Source organism: Leucoraja erinacea, unplaced genomic scaffold (assembly GCF_028641065.1).
Source record: "Leucoraja erinacea ecotype New England unplaced genomic scaffold, Leri_hhj_1 Leri_1034S, whole genome shotgun sequence".
NCBI lineage: Eukaryota > Metazoa > Chordata > Chondrichthyes > Rajiformes > Rajidae > Leucoraja > Leucoraja erinaceus.
The window spans coordinates 8,320-25,000 of NW_026575269.1; the positions used below are offsets into that span (position 1 = coordinate 8,320).

The window sequence follows — 16,681 nt, forward strand, 5'->3', positions numbered from 1 at the left end:
ATTCTCTGAGTCTTGCAATGGTTTAGTTCGGAGATACTTGATAGAGGTCTTTAAAATGATGAGAGGGATAGACAGAGTTGATGTGGACAAGCTTTTCCCATTGAGAATAGGGAAGATTCAAACAAGGGGACATGACTTGCGAATTAAGGGACAGAAGTTTAGGGGTAACATGAGGGGGGAACTTCTTTACTCAGAGAGTGGTGGCTATGTGGAATGAGCTTCCAGTGGAAGTGGTGGAGGCAGGTTCATTTTTATCCTTTAAAAATAAATTGGATAGTTATATGGTCGGGAAAGGAATGGAGGGTTATGGTCTGAGCGCAGGTAGATGGGACTAGGGGAGAGTAAGTGTTCGGCACGGACTAAAATGGCCGAGATGGCCTGTTTCCGTGCTGTAATTGTTATATGGTTATATACAGCGTGGGGACAGGCCATTCGGCCCACCAGGGACAACACGGGCACCTACCTCACTCCAGACCAGCATGGTTCCGAACACGACCTGCAGACCATCGAAGAAGCTGTCTCCGATGATGATGACGGTGGCTCCTCCCGTGGTCCAACCTTCACTCGGGCTGATGGCCTTGATGCACGGTGTGGCTGCTATGTGAGGGGGGAAAGACACGGACTTGGTTAGCACCTCTGGAGAGATCTCTACGGTGACGGTGAGAAGGGAGGGGAATGGGATTAGGTCAGCCACGATAGAAAGGGCAGGGTGGACTCGATGGGCCGAATGGCCTTATTCTACTCCTATAACTGGTCAGCATGAACTCGTTCACCCACTGCTAATGGGGCTGTCCCACTGTACGAGTCCATTCAAGAGGAAGGACATTATTGCCATAGAGGGAGTGCAGAGAAGGTTCACCAGACTGATTCCTGGGATGTCAGGACTGTCTTATGAAGAAAGACTGGATAGACTTGGTTTATACTCTCTAGAATTTAGGAGATTGAGAGGGGATCTTATAGAAACTTACAAAATTCTTAAGGGGTTGGACAGGCTAGATGCAGGAAGATTGCTCCCGATGTTGGGGAAGTCCAGGACAAGGGGGTCACAGCTTAAGGATAAGGGGGAATCCTTTAAAACCGAGATGAGAAGAACTTTTTTCACACAGAGAGTGGTGACTCTCTGGAACTCTCTGCCACAGAGGGTAGTCGAGGCCAGTTCATTGGTTATATTTAAGAGGGAGTTAGATGTGACCCTTGTGGCTAAGGGGATCAGAGGGTATGGAGAGAAGGCAGGTACGGGATACTAAGTTGGATGATCAGCCGTGATCATATTGAATGGCGGTGCAGGCTCGTTAGAAAGGTTCTGAAGAAGGGTCTCGACCAGAAACGTCACCCGTCCCTTCTCTCCAGAGATGCTGCCTGTCCCGCTGAGTTACTACAGCATTTTGTGTCACAGCTTTTTGTGTCCATCCTCAGTTTCAATCAGAAGGTAGACAAAAATGCTGGAGCAACTCAGCAGGTGCAGCAGCATCTATGGAGCGAAGGAATAGGTGACGTTTCGGGCCGAAACCCTTCTTCGGTTTCAACCAGCATCTGCTGTTCCTTCCTACACCTCTCATCTGTCTAGATTAGTTTAGAGACACGGCGTTTGACAATAGACAATAGGTGCAGGAGTAGGCCATTCGGCCCTTCGAGCCAGCACCACCATTTTTTCAATGTGATCATGGCTGATCATCCCCAATCAGTACCCCGTTCCTGCCTTCTCCCCACATCCACTGACTCCGCTATTTTTAAGAGCCCTATCTAGCTCTCTCTTGAAAGCATCCAGAGAAACGGCCTCCACCGCCCTCTGAGGCAGAGAATTCCACAGACTCACCACTCTCTGTGAGAAAAAGTGTTTCCTCGTCTCCGTTCTAAATGGGCATAAGGGGCCTGTCCCACTTGGAGATTTTTTCGGCGACTGCTGGCATCATTGACTGAGGTATCCGGTCACCTAACTAAACTAAACTAAACTAAATTAAATTAATCTAAACTAAACTAAACTAAACTAAACTAAATTAAATTAAACTAATCTAAACTAAACTAAACTAAACTAAACTAAACTAAACTAAACTAAACTAAACTAAACTAAACTAATCTAAACTAAACTAAACTAAACTATTAATCTAAACTAAACTAAACTAAACTAAACTAAACTAAACTAAACTAAAATTAAACTAAATTAATCTAAACTAAACTAAACTAAACTAAACTAAACTAAACTAAACTAAACTAAACTAAACTAATCTAAACTAAACTAAACTAATCTAATCTAAACTAAACTAAACTAAACTAATCTAATCTAAACTAAACTAATCTAATCTAAACTAAACTAAACTAATCTAATCTAATCTAATCTAAACTAAACTAATCTAATCTAAACTAAACTAATCTAATCTAATCTAAAACTAAACTAAACTAAACTAAACTAAACTAATCTAATCTAAACTAAACTAAACTAAACTAAACTAATCTAATCTAATCTAAACTAAACTAAACTAAACTAAACTAAACTAAACTAATCTAATCTAATCTAATCTAACCTAAACTAAACTAAACTAAATCAAATTAAAATGAGCTAAGTTAAATTAAATGTGAAGAAACAGAACTCTAGCAGAGTGAGTGTGTGTGACTGAGAGATGGAGAGAGCATTCTTCCCAGGGTCAATAGACAGAGGATGATGTTACACAGTAGTACCATCGTCGGTGTGCCTTCAGAGCCCTGGGTAATTGAGGAGACACACCGGCGGCAGCTGGGGAAATTAAGCTCGACTAATTAAGCAAAAACCCGTAATTGAAAATTGCGCGTCAATAATGGTTGAGGGTGAAACTGCCGGAATGTCATAAAAGGCCATCTGGTTCCCCACTGTCCTTCAGGGAAGGAGCTCTGTCGCTTTTATCCGGACCTCAATGTGACTCCGGGACAAAGAATCGGCACGGTAACGTGCCCTTCGGCCCATCTAGTCCCCGCCGACCTATGCAGACCTTTCCGGGCTTGAGAGCACGGTGGCGCAGCGGTAGAGTTGCTGCTTTTATGAATGCTGCTCATATGAAGAAAGACTGGATAGACTCGGCTTGTACTCGCTAGAATTTAGAAGACTGAGGGGAAAAAAATTTGTTTGGCACGGACTTGTAGGGCCGAGATGGCCTGTTTCCGTGCTGTAATTGTTATATGGTTATATGGTTATATGGAGCGGGGATCTTATAGAAACTTACAAAATTCTTAAGGGGTTGGACAGGCTAGATGCAGGAAGATTGTTCCCGATGTTGGGGAAGTCCAGGACAAGGGGTCACAGTTTAAGGATAAGGGGGAAATCTTTTAGGACCGAGATGAGAAAAACATTTTTCACACAGAGAGTGGTGAATCTGTGGAATTCTCTGCCGCAGAAGATAGTTGAGGCCACAGTTCATTGGCTATATTTAAGAGGGAGTTAGATGTGGCCCTTGTGGCTAAAGGGATCAGGGGGTATGGAGAGAAGGCAGGTACAGGATACTGAGTTGGATGATCAGCCATGATCATATTGAATGGCGAATGGTGCAGGCTCGAAGGGCCGAATGGCCTCTACTCCTGCACCTATTGTCTATGTTTCTATGTTTCTGTTTTACCGTGCCAGAGACACAAGGTAAACAGTGTGACCAAAACTGAACACAGAACTGTAAATATGGTCTCACCAATGTCTTTACACCTGCAGCCTACATCAATGCCATCCAATCCTTGACATATGTAGTCACAAACAATAGACAATAGACAACAGGTGCAGGAGGAGGCCATTCGGCCCTTCCAGCCAGCACCGCCATTCAATGTGACCATGGCTGATCATCCCCAATCAGTAGCCCGTTCCTGCCTTCTCCCCATATCCCCTGACTCCACCATGTTTAAGAGCCCTATCTAGCTCTCTCTTGAAAGTATTCAGAGAACCGGCCTCCACCGCCCTCTGAGGCAGAGAATTCCACAGACTCACCACTCTCTGTGAGAAAAAGTGTTTCCTCGTCTCCGTTCTAAATGGCTTACCCCTTATTCATAAACTGTGGCCTCTGGTTCTGGACTCCCCCAACATCGGGAACATGTTTCCTGCCTCTAGTGTGTCCAAGCCCTTAACAATCTTATATGTTTCAATGAGATGCCCGCTCATCCTTCTAAACGCCAGAGTGTACAAGCCCAGCCGCTCCATTCTCTCAGCATATGACAGTCCCGCCATCCCGGGAATTAACCTTGTAAACCTACGCTGCACTCCCTCAATAGCAAGAATGTCCTTCCTCAAATTAGGGGACCAAAACTGCACACAATGACCAAAACTGCACCCTTGCTTTGTGTACACTGTAAATGGTTCGATTGTAATTGTGCATTGTCTTTCCCATGGCTGGTCAGCAGAGAATAAAGTTCGCACTGCATGGTAGCGCAGTGGTAGAGTTGCTGCCTCACAGCGTCGGAGACCCGGGTTCAATCCCGACTACGGGTGCTGTCTGTACGGAGTTTGTACGTTCTCCTCTGCGTGTGGGATTTCTCCGGGATCCTCGGTTTCATCCCGCATTCCAAAGACGTGCAGGTTTGTAGCTTAATTGGCTTGGTGTAAATGTAAATTGTCCCTACAGTGTGCGGAGGACTGCGTTAGTGCGCGGGGGATCGCTGGTCGGTGCGGACACGGTGGGCGCTGTATTTCTGGACGACACCAAGCTCATACTTTTGGAGTATGGTGTACAATTTTGGTCGCCTAATTATAGGAAGGATGTCAACAAAAAATAGAGAGAGTACAGAGGAGATTTACTAGAATGTTGCCTGGGTTTCAGCAACTAAGTTACAGAGAAAGGTTGAACAAGTTAGGGCTTTATTCTTTGGAGCGCAGAAGGTTAAGGGGGGACTTGATAGAGGTCTTTAAAATGATGAGAGGGATAGACAGAGTTGACGTGGAAAAGCTTTTCCCACTGAGAGTAGGGAAGATTCAAACAAGGGGACATGACTTGAGAATTAAGGGACAGAAGTTTAGGGGTAACATGAGGGGGAACTTCTTTTACTCAGAGAGTGGTGGCTGTGTGGAATGAGCTTCCAGTGGAAGTGGTGGAGGCAGGTTCGTTTTTATCATTTAAAAATAAATTGGATAGTATTATGGACGGGAAGGGAATGGAGGGTTATGGTCTGAGCGTAGGTAGATGGGACTAGGGGAGATTATGTGTTCGGCATGGACTAGAAGGGTCGAGATGGCCTGTTTCCGTGCTGTAATTGTTATATGGTGATATGGTTATAAAGCTGTTCACTATGCCCATGTGACTATTAACTAATCCCAGTGTCATTGGGCAACTTTGATGGTCTTGCCAACCAATCCTTAAAACAAAATTCATCTTCCAAAACACTCCTGCATGCAGGTGAACCCATTATGCCACTAGTGCAAGGCCTTCGGGCTAAAGATTCTGTAACGTCACCAGGGAGCAGAGTCCCCAACGCTGCTTAATTTGTTTATTGATTCTAACTGAGCATCTAACTGGTAAATCCACACTTTGCCAGCATTCGTTTTATTCCGCCTTGCTTTGACATTTGCTTTCGTTAATTGGATAGCGAGGTTTTCCCCGAGGGCAGATAGTTTCTAGTCCTCAGCCCTCACCTCTCGTTCTCCCCCCCCCCCTCCCTCTCTCTCTCTCTCTCTCTTTCTCTCTCTCTCTCTCTCTCTCTCTCTCTCTCTCTCTCTCTCTTTCTCTCTCTCTCTCTCTCTCTCTCTCTCTCTCTCTCTCTCTCTCTCTCTCTCTCTCTCTCTCTCTCTCTCGCTCTCTCTCTCTCTCTCTCTCGCTCTCTCTCTGTCTCTCTCTCGCTCTATCTTGGCGAGGTGAAATTATGCCTTCCAAAAAAACACAGCAGACAACCTTCCCGAAAGTAAGCATGCAGGTACAGCAGGCAGTGAAGAAAGCGAATGGCATGTTGGCCTTTATAACAAGAGGAATCGAATATCGGAGCAAAGAGGTCCTTCTGCAGTTGTACAGGGCCCTAGTGAGACCACACCTGGAGTATTGTGTGCAGTTTTTGTCCCCTAATATGAGGAAGGACATTCTTGCTATTGAGGGAGTGCAGCGTAGGTTTACAAGGTTAATTCCTGGGATGGCGGGACTGTCATATGCAGAGAGAAGGGAGCAGCTGGGCTGGTATACTCTGGAGTTTAGAAGGATGAGAGGGTTCTCATTGAAACATATAAGATTGTTAAGGGCTTGGACACACTAGAGGCAGGAAACTTGTTCCCGATGTTGGGGGAGTCCAGAACCAGGGGCCACAGTTTAAGATTAAGGAGTAAGCCATTTAGAACGGAAACGAGGAAACACTTTTTCTCACAGAGAGTAGTGAGTCTGTGGAATTCTCTGCCTCAGAGGGGGGTGGAGGCAGGTTCTCTGGATGCTTTCAAGAGGGAGCTAGCTAGGGCTCTTAAAAATAGCGGTGTCAGGGGATATGGGGAGAAGGCAGGAACGGGGTACTGATTGTGGATGATCAGCCATGATCACATTGAACGGCGGTGCTGGCTCGGAGGGCCGAATGGCCTATCTAGCTCTCTCTTGAAAGAGAGAACCTGCCTCCACCGCCCTCTGAGGCAGAGAATTCCACAGACTCACCACTCTCTGTGAGAAAAAGTGTTTCCTCGTCTCCGTTCTAAATGGCCTACCCCTTATTCTTAAATTGTGTGGCCCCTGGTTCTGGACTCCCCCAACATCGCGAACATGTTTCCTGTCTCTAGTGTGTCCAAGCCCTTTACAATATTATGTGTTTCAATGAGATATCCTCTCATCCTTGTAAACTCCAGAGTGTACAAGCCCAGCCGCTCCATTCTCTCAGCATATGACAGTCCCGCCATCCCGGGAATTAACCTTGTAAACCTACGCTGCACTCCCTCAATAGCAAAAATGTCCTTCCTCATATTAGGTAGTTAGCTAGCAGGGATGGCTGGTCGGGCCGAAGGGCCGGTTTCCGCGCTGTATCTCCAGACTAAACTACACGAAGCATGCCAGGGGACTGGTTTGCACATAACAGAACAGATGGCAGAGTTAGAGTGAAACTTTATATCCTCTTAGAGACTCCGGCAGATGCCATCTGGCCAGTGTAATAGGAAGCAGGGTGTGCAGACACAAGGAGTCATTACTGCCGATTCACAAATAACGTTACGCATGAACATCAGCTTGTCACGAGCAAGTAAATGCCGCTTTTAATGTCAGATAAATAATACCTATCACCCATGTAAATCAAGGCTTATGGGGCTGTCCTGCTGTAGAAAAGACGCTGAGGTAAAAGAGAAGACTAGATCTTACACAATCAGATTTAAGGCCCTGTCCCACTGTACGAGTTCATTCAAGAGTTCTCTCGAGTTTCCCCACTGATTTTAACTCGGAGATTTACGGTAATGGCCGCTCGTCGGTACTCGGGGCTCTCGTGGACATTCTTCAACATGTTGAAAAATCTTCACCAGCTTACCGTGTTTCCCGAGTACCTGCCGTTAGCGTTACGAGCCGCTAAGAGACGTCCCCGAGCTCCGACGTACCCGCTACGTACATTCTACGTGCTTACCACGAGTTTGATTTTTTTTTAACTCGGGAGAGGTCCTGCAATGAACTCGTACAGTGGGACAGGGCCTATAGAGGCATAGGCCCGTATTCTACTTAAACCTACCAACAGCAGGTTTAACTCTGCAATTGGGACTCGACGGCGGGTTTAGTCCCTGATTTAAAGTCTAAAGTCTAAGTTGGATGTGGCCCTTGTGACTAAAGGGATCAGGGGGTATGGAGAGAAGGCAGGTACGGGATACTGATTTGGATGATCAGCCATGATCGTGTTGAATGGCGGTGCAGGCTCGAAGGGCCGAATGACCTACTACTCGCCAAAGCTTAGATTGACCTTAGACCAGAGTCTAACTTGCCGCAAAATTTAGGCTCAGCAGGGGGCAGGTTTAAGGAAGGTTTAGCTCGCTACGGAGAGAAAAAATAGCTGACGAGCTGGAAGCACTGGGGAGAGAAGAACGATTTGATGAGATCGAAGGGATTGCCCTACAAGCTGGGAGACTGGAGAATCATAGAAACATAGACACGTAGACAATAGGTGCAGGAGTAGGTCATTCGGCCCTTCGAGCCTGCACCGCCATTCAATATGATCATGGTTGATCATCCAACTCAGTATCCCGTACCTGCCTTCTCTCCATACCCCCTGATCCCTTTAGCCACAAGGGCCACATCTAACTCCCTCTTAAATATAGCCAATGAACTGGCCTCAACTACCATCTGTGGTAGAGAATTCCACAGATTCACCACTCTCTGTGTGAAAAATGTTTTTATCATCTCGGTCCTAAAAGATTTCCCCCTTATACTTAAACTGTGACCCCTTGTCCTGGACTTCCCCAACATCGGGAACAATCTTCCTGCATCTAGCCTGTTCAACCCCTTAAGAATTTTGTAAGTTTCTATAAGATCCCCCCTAAATCTTCTAAATTCTAGCGAGTACAAGCCGAGTCTATCCAGTCTTTCTTCATATGAAAGTCCTGACATCCCAGGAATCAGTCTGGTGAACCTTCTCTGTACTCCCTCTATGGCAAGAATGTCTTTGCTCAGATTAGGAGACCAAAACTGTATGCAATACTCCAGGTGTGGTCTCACCAAGACCCTGTACAACTGCAGTAGAACGTCCCTGCTCCTATACTCAAATCCTTTTGCTATGAATCATGTCGCTGACTACGCTAATCCTTTCTTGAAGTGTCGGCATCATCATCGAAAGGCTTTCTGATCTGTAAGAAATCGTGGTGGAGCGGATCGCTGATAAGCGTAGACACGGGTGATGGGTTGGGAGACGGTGGGCCTCACGCTCTTCTTGTGCGAAGACCACTCTACCTTCGCTTGCAACTTCAGTCTCTTCCACTGCTCACGAAGGTCACGAAGATCTCTACCAAACCGCGACTGGAATTGCGAATAAATCGCATCCCACGCCTTGTTCTTTACAATTGTTGCCTGGAAATGCCACCTCTTTTCCTGGATAATTGTAATTTTATCGGCTTGTAGTGTCAGGAGAAATTCTTGCTCGCTGGCGTCCCAGTTTCCCTTCCGCTGTTTCTTTATGTCAGCCATTTTGAAGTTGTCGTCTGCTTGAGCTGCTGCTATTGCATTGCACATGTGCGGTACAAGCAGACATCGTCAGTCACCATGGCAACTAAAACGCGGCCTAACTTTAGACTCAGCCAAAACCAAAGTCTAAAGTTAGACTCGCCTTCGACTTCAGCCCAACTAAACCTCGCTACCAGAATACCAAATTTTTCCTAAACCGAGCATCGGATTTAGTTAGACCGAGCCGCAGGTTTAAGGTGAGTTTCAGGAAAATTTATAACAAGAGGAATGGAATAGAGGAGCAAAGAGGCCCTTCTGCAGTTGTACAGAGCCCTAATGAGACCACACCTGGAGTATTGTGTGCAGTTTTGGTCCCCTAATTTGAGGAATTAGGACATTCTTGCTATTGAGGGAGTGCAGCGTAGGTTTACAAGGTTAATTCCCGGGATGGCGGGACTGTCATGTGCTGAGAGAATGGAGCAGCTGGGCTTGTACATTCTGGAGTTTAGAAGGATGAGAGGATATCTCATTGAAACATATAAGATTGTTAAGGGCTTGGACTCGCTAGAGGCAGGAAACATGTTCCCGATGTTGGGGGAGTCCAGAACCAGGGGCCACACAGTTTAAGAATAAGGAGTAAGCCATTTAGAACGGAGGCGAGGAAACACTTTTTCTCACAGAGAGTGGTGAGTCTGTGGAATTCTCTGCCTCTGAGGGTGGTGGAGACGAATTCTCTGGATGCTTTCAAGAGAGAGCTAGATAGGGCTCTTAAAGATAGCGGAGTCAGGGGATATGGGGAGAAGGCAGGAACGGGGTTCACAACTCTGTGTTCACCACTCTCTGGATGAAAACCCTTTTTCTAATCTACGTTCTAAATGACCTATCCCTCATTCTTAAACTGTGGCCCCTGGTTCTGGACTAGCCCAACATCGGGAACATGTTTCCTGCCTCTAGCGTGTCCAATCCCTTAATAATCCTATATGTTTCAATGAGATATCCTCTCATCCTTCTAAATTCCAGAGTGTACTTGCCCAGCTGCTCCATTCTTTCCACATATGACAGTCCCGCCATCCCGGGAATTAACCTCGTGAACCTACACTGCACTCCCTCAATAGGAAGAATATCCTTTCTCAAACTTGGAGACCAAAACTGCACACAATACACCAGGTGTGGTCTCACCAGGGACCTATTTGCTCCTATACTCAACTCCTCTTGTTATAAAGGCCAACATGCCATTCGCTTTCTTCACTGCCTGCTATGTGCCTACATGCTCTCTTTCATTGACTGATATACAAGGACCCCCAGATCCCATTGTACTTCCCCTTTTCCCAACTTGACGCCATTTAGATAGTAATCTGCCTTCCTGTTCTTGCCACCAAGGTGGATAACCTCACATTTATCCACATTAAACTGCATCTGCCATGCATCTGCCCACTCACCCAACCTGTCCAAGTCACCCTGCATTCTCATAGCATCCTCTTCACAGTTCACACTGCCACCCAGCTTTGAGTCATCTGCAAATTTGCTAATGTTACTTTGAATCCCTTCATCTAAATCATTAATATAGATTGTAAATAGCTGCGGTCCCAGCACCGAGCCTTGCGGTACCCCACTAGTCACTGCCTGCCATTGTGAAAGGGACCCGTTAATCCCTACTCTTTGTTTCCTGTCTGCCAACCAATTTTCTATCCATGTCAGCACTCTACCCCCAATACCATGTGCCCTAATTTTGCCCACTAATCTCCTATGTGGGACCTTATCAAATGCTTTCTGAAAGTCCAGGTACACTACATCCACTGGCTCTCCCTTGTCCATTTTCCTAGTTACATCCTCAAAAAATTCCAGAAGATTAGTCAAGCATGATTTCCCCTTCGTAAATCCATGCTGACTCGGACCGATCCTGTTACTGCTATCCAAATGTGCGGCTATCTCATCTTTTATAATTGACTCCAGCATCTTCCCCACCACCGATGTCAGGCTAACTGGTCTATAATTCCCTGTTTTCTCTCTCCCGCCTTTCTTAAAAAGTGGGATAACATTAGCTACCCTCCAATCCACAGGAACTAATCCTGAGTCTATAGAACATGTGACAATAAGTTTAACTAAACTGTTATCTGCCGTGCTTCAGGAGAGAGCAGTCCAGCTCAGTTGAGTTTGTTGTCACGTGTACCGAGGTACAGTGAAAAGCTTTTGTTGCGTGCTAACCAGTCAGCAGAAAGACAATACATGATTACAATCGATCCTTTTACAGTGTACAGATACATGATAATAGAATAACGTTTTAGTGCAAAGTCCGATCAAGGATAGTCCGTGGACCATCAATGAGGTAGATAGTAGTTCAGGACTGCTCTCTGGTTGTGGTAGGATAGAAACATAGAAACATAGACAATAGGTGCCGGAGTAGGCCATTCGGCCCTTCGAGCCTGCACCGCCACTCAATATGATCATGGCTGACCATCCAACTCAGTATCCCGTACCTGCCTTCTCTCCATACCCCCTGCTCCCTTTAGCCACAAGGGCCACATCTAACTCCCTCTTAAATATAGCCAATGAACTGGCCTCAACTACCTTCTGCGGCAGAGAATTCCAGAGATTCACCACTCTCTGTGTGAAAAAAGTTTGCCTCATCTCGGTCCTAAAAGATTTCCCCCTTATCCTTAAACTATGACCCCTTGTTCTGGACTTCCCCAACATCGGGAACAATCTTCCTGCATCTAGCCTGTCCAACCCCTTAAGAATTTTGTAAGTTTCTATAAGATCCCCCCTAAATCTTCTAAATTCTAGCGAGTACAAGCCGAGTCTATCCAGCCTATATTCATATTAAATTCCTGACATCCCAGGAATCATTCTGGTGAACCGTCTCTGTACTCGCTCGACGGCAATAATGTCCTTCCTCAGATTTGGAGACCAAAACTGTACGCAATACTCCAAGTGTGGTCTCACCAAGACCCTGTACAACTGCAGTAGAACCTCCCTGCTCCTATACTCAAATCCTTTTGCTATGGTTCAGTTGCCTGATCACAACTGGGAAGAAACTGTCCCTGAATCTGGAGGTGTTGTGCGTTTTCACACTTCTGTACCTCTTGCCCGATGGGAGAGGGGTGAAGAGGGAGTGGCCGGGGTGAGACTGGTCCTTGATGATGCTGCTGGCCTTGCCGAGGCAGCGTGAGGTGTGGATGGAGTCAATGGAAGGGAGGTTGGTTTGTGCGATGGTCTGGGCTGCGTCCACAATTCCCTGCAATTTCTTGCGGTCTTGGATGGAGCTGTTCCCAAACCGTGCTGTGATGCATCTAAAGAAGGGTCTCATCCCGAAACGTCACCCATTCCTTCTATTTGTCCATGAGGAGTAACAGCTAAAAACAGCTTTTTCCCACGAGCAGTAGCTCTAATCAATAACCAAAAATCTGTAGCCTCCTTTTGCACTGGTATTTCATTTAATTCCCATGTTTAATCAATAATGTTTTATTATTAATGTTTAATGTATTATGTGTCATTCTTAATTGTCACTGTATGTCATGTTGTCACTTGCGGGCGGAGCACCAAGGCAAATTCCTTGTATGTGAAACATAGAAACATAGAAACACAGAAAATAGGTGCAGGAGGAGACCATTCGGCCCTTCGAGCCAGCACCGCCATTCATTGTGATCATGGCTGATCGGCCCCTATCAATAACCCGTGCCTGCCTTCTCCCCATATCCCTTGACTCCACTAGCCCCTAGAGCTCTATCTAACTCTCCCTTAAATCCATCCAGTGACTTGGCCTCCACTGCCCTCTGTGGCAGGGAATTCCACAAATTCACAACTCTCTGGGTGAAAATGTTTTTTCTCACCTCAGTCTTAACTGACCTTCCCTTTATTGTAAGACTGTGGCCCCTGGTTCTGGACTCGCCCAACATCGGGAACATTTCTCCTGCATCTGGCTTGTCTAGTCCTTTTTATAATTTTATGTGTTTCTATAAGATGCCCCCTCATCCTTCTAAACTCCAATACTTGGCCAATAAACTTATTCACTCATACTTCATACATTCATTCATACATCCAATCATTCATTCATTCATGCATTCAATCATTCATTCAATTCATTCATTCATTCATTCATTCACTCATTCATTCATTCACTCATTCACTCATTCACTCATTCATTCATTCACTCAATCAATCATTCATTCATTCAATCATGCATTCATTCATTCATTCAATTCATTCACTCATTCACTCATTCACTCATTCACGCATTCACTCAATCAATCATGCATTCATTCATTCATTCAATCAAGCATTCATTCATCATTCATTCATTCATTCATACATACATTCATTCATTCATACATACATTCATTCATCCATTCATGCATTCAATCATTCATTCTCTGGAGATGCTGCCTGTACCACTGAGTTGCTCCAGCTTTTTGTGCCCATGCATCCTGTTAAAATGTTTTTTTTCCAAGGAATGTGCACTTCAGGCTTCCCCGCTGATCCCTCCCACACTGGAACTGTGACAGCGCTCGGCGTGAAGCCGTTTTTTTATTTACCCCCACACACGGCGTGAGACTCTTGGCAAACGCTCGGCTCCCTGACTCCTCGCTGCGGAGGAGAGCCTGCGCTCATCACAGCCGTGAAAACTAAGTGCCTGGCGGCAGAATAACACCGGCGCTGGCATCAGCCGCTGTTGGGTAAACAATCTGATGCCTCTTCTCACTCCTCAACTGTTCCACCCACTTCTTAAGAGCTCTCTCAGACGCCTTCTGTGCACCTGTGTGTGTGTGTGTGTGTGTGTGTGTGTGTGTGTGTGTGTGTGTGTGTGTGTGTGTGTGTGTGTGTGTGTGTGTGTGTGTGTGTGTGTGTGTGTGTGTGTGTGTGTGTGTGTGTGTGTGTGTGTGTGTGTGTGTGTGTGTGTGTGCGGCTGTGTGCTGGCATTTCAGACAGACGAGGATTTCAGTATAGGAGTAAAGAGGTTCTTCTGCAGTTGTATAGGGCTCTGGTGAGACCACATCTGGAGTATTGTGTACAGTTTTGGTCTCCTAATTTGAGGAAGGACATCCTTGTGATTGAGGCAGTGCAGCGTAGGTTCACGAGATTGATCCCTGGGGATGGCGGGACTGTCATATGAGGAAAGATTGAAAAGACTAGGCTTGTATTCACTGGAGTTTAGAAGGATGAGGGGTATCTTATAGAAACATATAAAATTATAAAAGGACTGGACAAGCTAGATGCAGGAAAAATGTTCCCAATGTTGGGCGAGTCCAGAACCAGGGGCCACAGTCTTAGAATGAAGGGGAGGTCATTTAAGACTGAGGTGAGAAAAATCTTTTTCACCCTAAGACTTCTGAATTTATGGAATTCCCTGCCACAGAGGGCAGCGGAGGCCAAGTCACTGGATGGATTTAAGAGAGAGTTAGATAGAGCTCTAGGGGCTAGTGGAGTCAAGGGATATGGGGAGAAGGCAGGCACGGGTTATTGATAGGGGACGATCAGCCATAATCACAATGAATGGCGGTGATGGCTCGAAGGGCCGAATGGCCTCCTCCTGCACCTATTGTCTATGTTTCTATGTTTCTACGACACAACTCAGGGACTCAGGTCACGTCAATACACTATAGCCAATAGACAATAGGTGCAGGAGTAGGCCATTCGGCCCTTCCTCTGGTTCTTGATTCTCTTGCTCTGAATAATCCATATAACCGTGTGGCCCACCATAGGTTAACCCATCAGTTGTTAACCCACTCACTCCTGGGATCATTCGTGTAAAGAATGGAGCAGGCCCCACAAACCTCTCCTCCAGTGAAGTAACAGTGATGGAAAGGTCAGGGAGTGTTATCTCTACAGAGCTAAGGCTCGTCTGACAATAAACAATAGACAATAGGTGCAGGAGGAGGCCATTCGGCCCTTCGAGCCAGCACCGCCATTCAATGTGATCGTGGCTGATCATCCCCAATCAGTACCCTGTTCCTGCCTTCTCCCCATATCCCCTGACTCCACTATCTTTAAGAGCCCTATCTGTGGGGGCACTGCACTGGCAGCAGCCCCATCAGCAGCGTGTTAGTCTTTTCAACTTTTTTTATTTTTTTAGTACGTCTTAAAGTCTGTTTTTAGTGTTTCTTAGTGTGTTTTGTGTGGGGGGTGGTGTGGGGGGGTAAGGGGGAAACCGTTTCGGCCGCCTCCTCCATGGAGAGGCGACTTTTTCCAGGTCGCCTCCCCCGTGGCCTAACAGCGAGGATCGGCGCGGCCTTTCCCGGAGACGCGCCCGGCGCTCGGGGCTCCGGCGGCGGGTGCAGCATGGACTGTCAGCACGGAGCTGGGGCTCGCTGGAGGGGAGCGCTCCGTTCCGTTGGCCCGCAGCAGACGGCAGCCTGAAGCCGCGGTCTGCACAGCTCCAGCTGGCGCGGCGTCTACAGCCCGGGATCCCTCGTGGGGGACCCGGGGGGAAGAAGAAGCTTCCACCGCCGGCCCACGGCCAACTTCTACCGCGGGTCCGGTATGGACTTACATCACCCCTAGAGGGGAGCTTCGACCGCTGGCCGTGCAGACTGCGGTGCTTATGGCTGCGACGTGGAGGGAACTTTAAATCTTCGGCCGCCGGCCTGCGGCCTACACCAAATAAAAGCTGCGGCTCCGGTGGGGAAGAGCCGACTCTGGACTTACCTGGACTGGTACCTTGTCCTTTTACCATCTGGACGCCCGCAGCAACGGCTGCGGAGGGTTGAGGTCCCAACCACGGGGGGAAATGGAGGAGGACCGGCCAAATTATGTGCCTTCCACCACAGTGATGAATGCTGTGGTGGATGTTTATGTTAAAATTTTATTGTGTTTTTGTGTGTGCCCTTTAACGTTGTATCGCTGCTGACGTATCATGTCACTTGCACTTTTTGTGCAATGTGACAAATAAACCGTTGTATTGTATTGTATTGTATTGTAGCTCTCTCTTGAAAGCATCCAGAGAATCAGCCTCCACCGCCGTCTGAGGCAGAGAATTCCCCAGACTCACCACTCTCTGTGAGGAAGAGTGTTTCTTCGCCTCCGTTCTAAATGGCTTACTCCTTATTCTTAAACTGTGTGGCCCCTGGTTCTGGACTCCCCCAACATCGGGAACATGTTTCCTGCCTCTAGCGTGTCCAAACCCTTAATAATCTTCTATGTTTCAATGAGATACCCTCTCATCCTTCTAAACTCCAGAGTATACAAGCCCAGCCGCTCCATTCTCTCAGCATATGACAGTCCCGCCATCCCGGGAATTAACCTTGTAAACCTACGCTGCACTCCCTCAATAGCAAGAATGTCCTTCCTCAAATTAGGGGACCAAAACTGCACACAATACTCCAGGTGTGGTCTCACTAGGGCTCTGACCCAAGCGAGTGAGGGGTAGCCACGGCAATGGAAAGTCCAGGGAGGGTTATCTGTACAGGGGCTGGAGAGCGGAGACTGGCCTGGCCAAGCCAGTGAGTGTGACCCGTCGGACCTACCTTCACAGGGGTCCAGCCTCCGAGCCTTGCGGCCGTGCTTGGAGTTGTTGTGGATGAACATGTTGTCGGACACGGCCAGCACATGGCCGTCAACGTTGATGGTCGTGCAGATGACCACCTGGAAGGAGAGAGCGGACCAGCGTGAGTCAAGCTTAGACAATAGACAGTAGACAATAGGTGCAAGAGTAG

The 16,681-nt window shown here is 47.0% G+C and overlaps 1 protein-coding gene across 1 annotated transcript in view; it reads right to left on the minus strand.

Annotated features, from left to right (window-relative positions):
• Positions 1-298: 298 nt before the first annotated feature.
• The window catches only part of LOC129715152 (transcription factor COE1-like), a 29,290-nt gene continuing 12,907 nt past the window's right edge, over positions 299-16,681 (minus strand). Inside the window, exons 2-3 of the mRNA XM_055665018.1 lie at positions 16,493-16,610; positions 299-597 (exon numbers count right to left, since the gene is read on the minus strand). Of these exons, the coding sequence (XP_055520993.1) occupies positions 407-597; positions 16,493-16,610 (309 nt within the window). The 3' untranslated portion in view covers positions 299-406. The remainder of the gene's footprint in view (positions 598-16,492; positions 16,611-16,681) is intronic.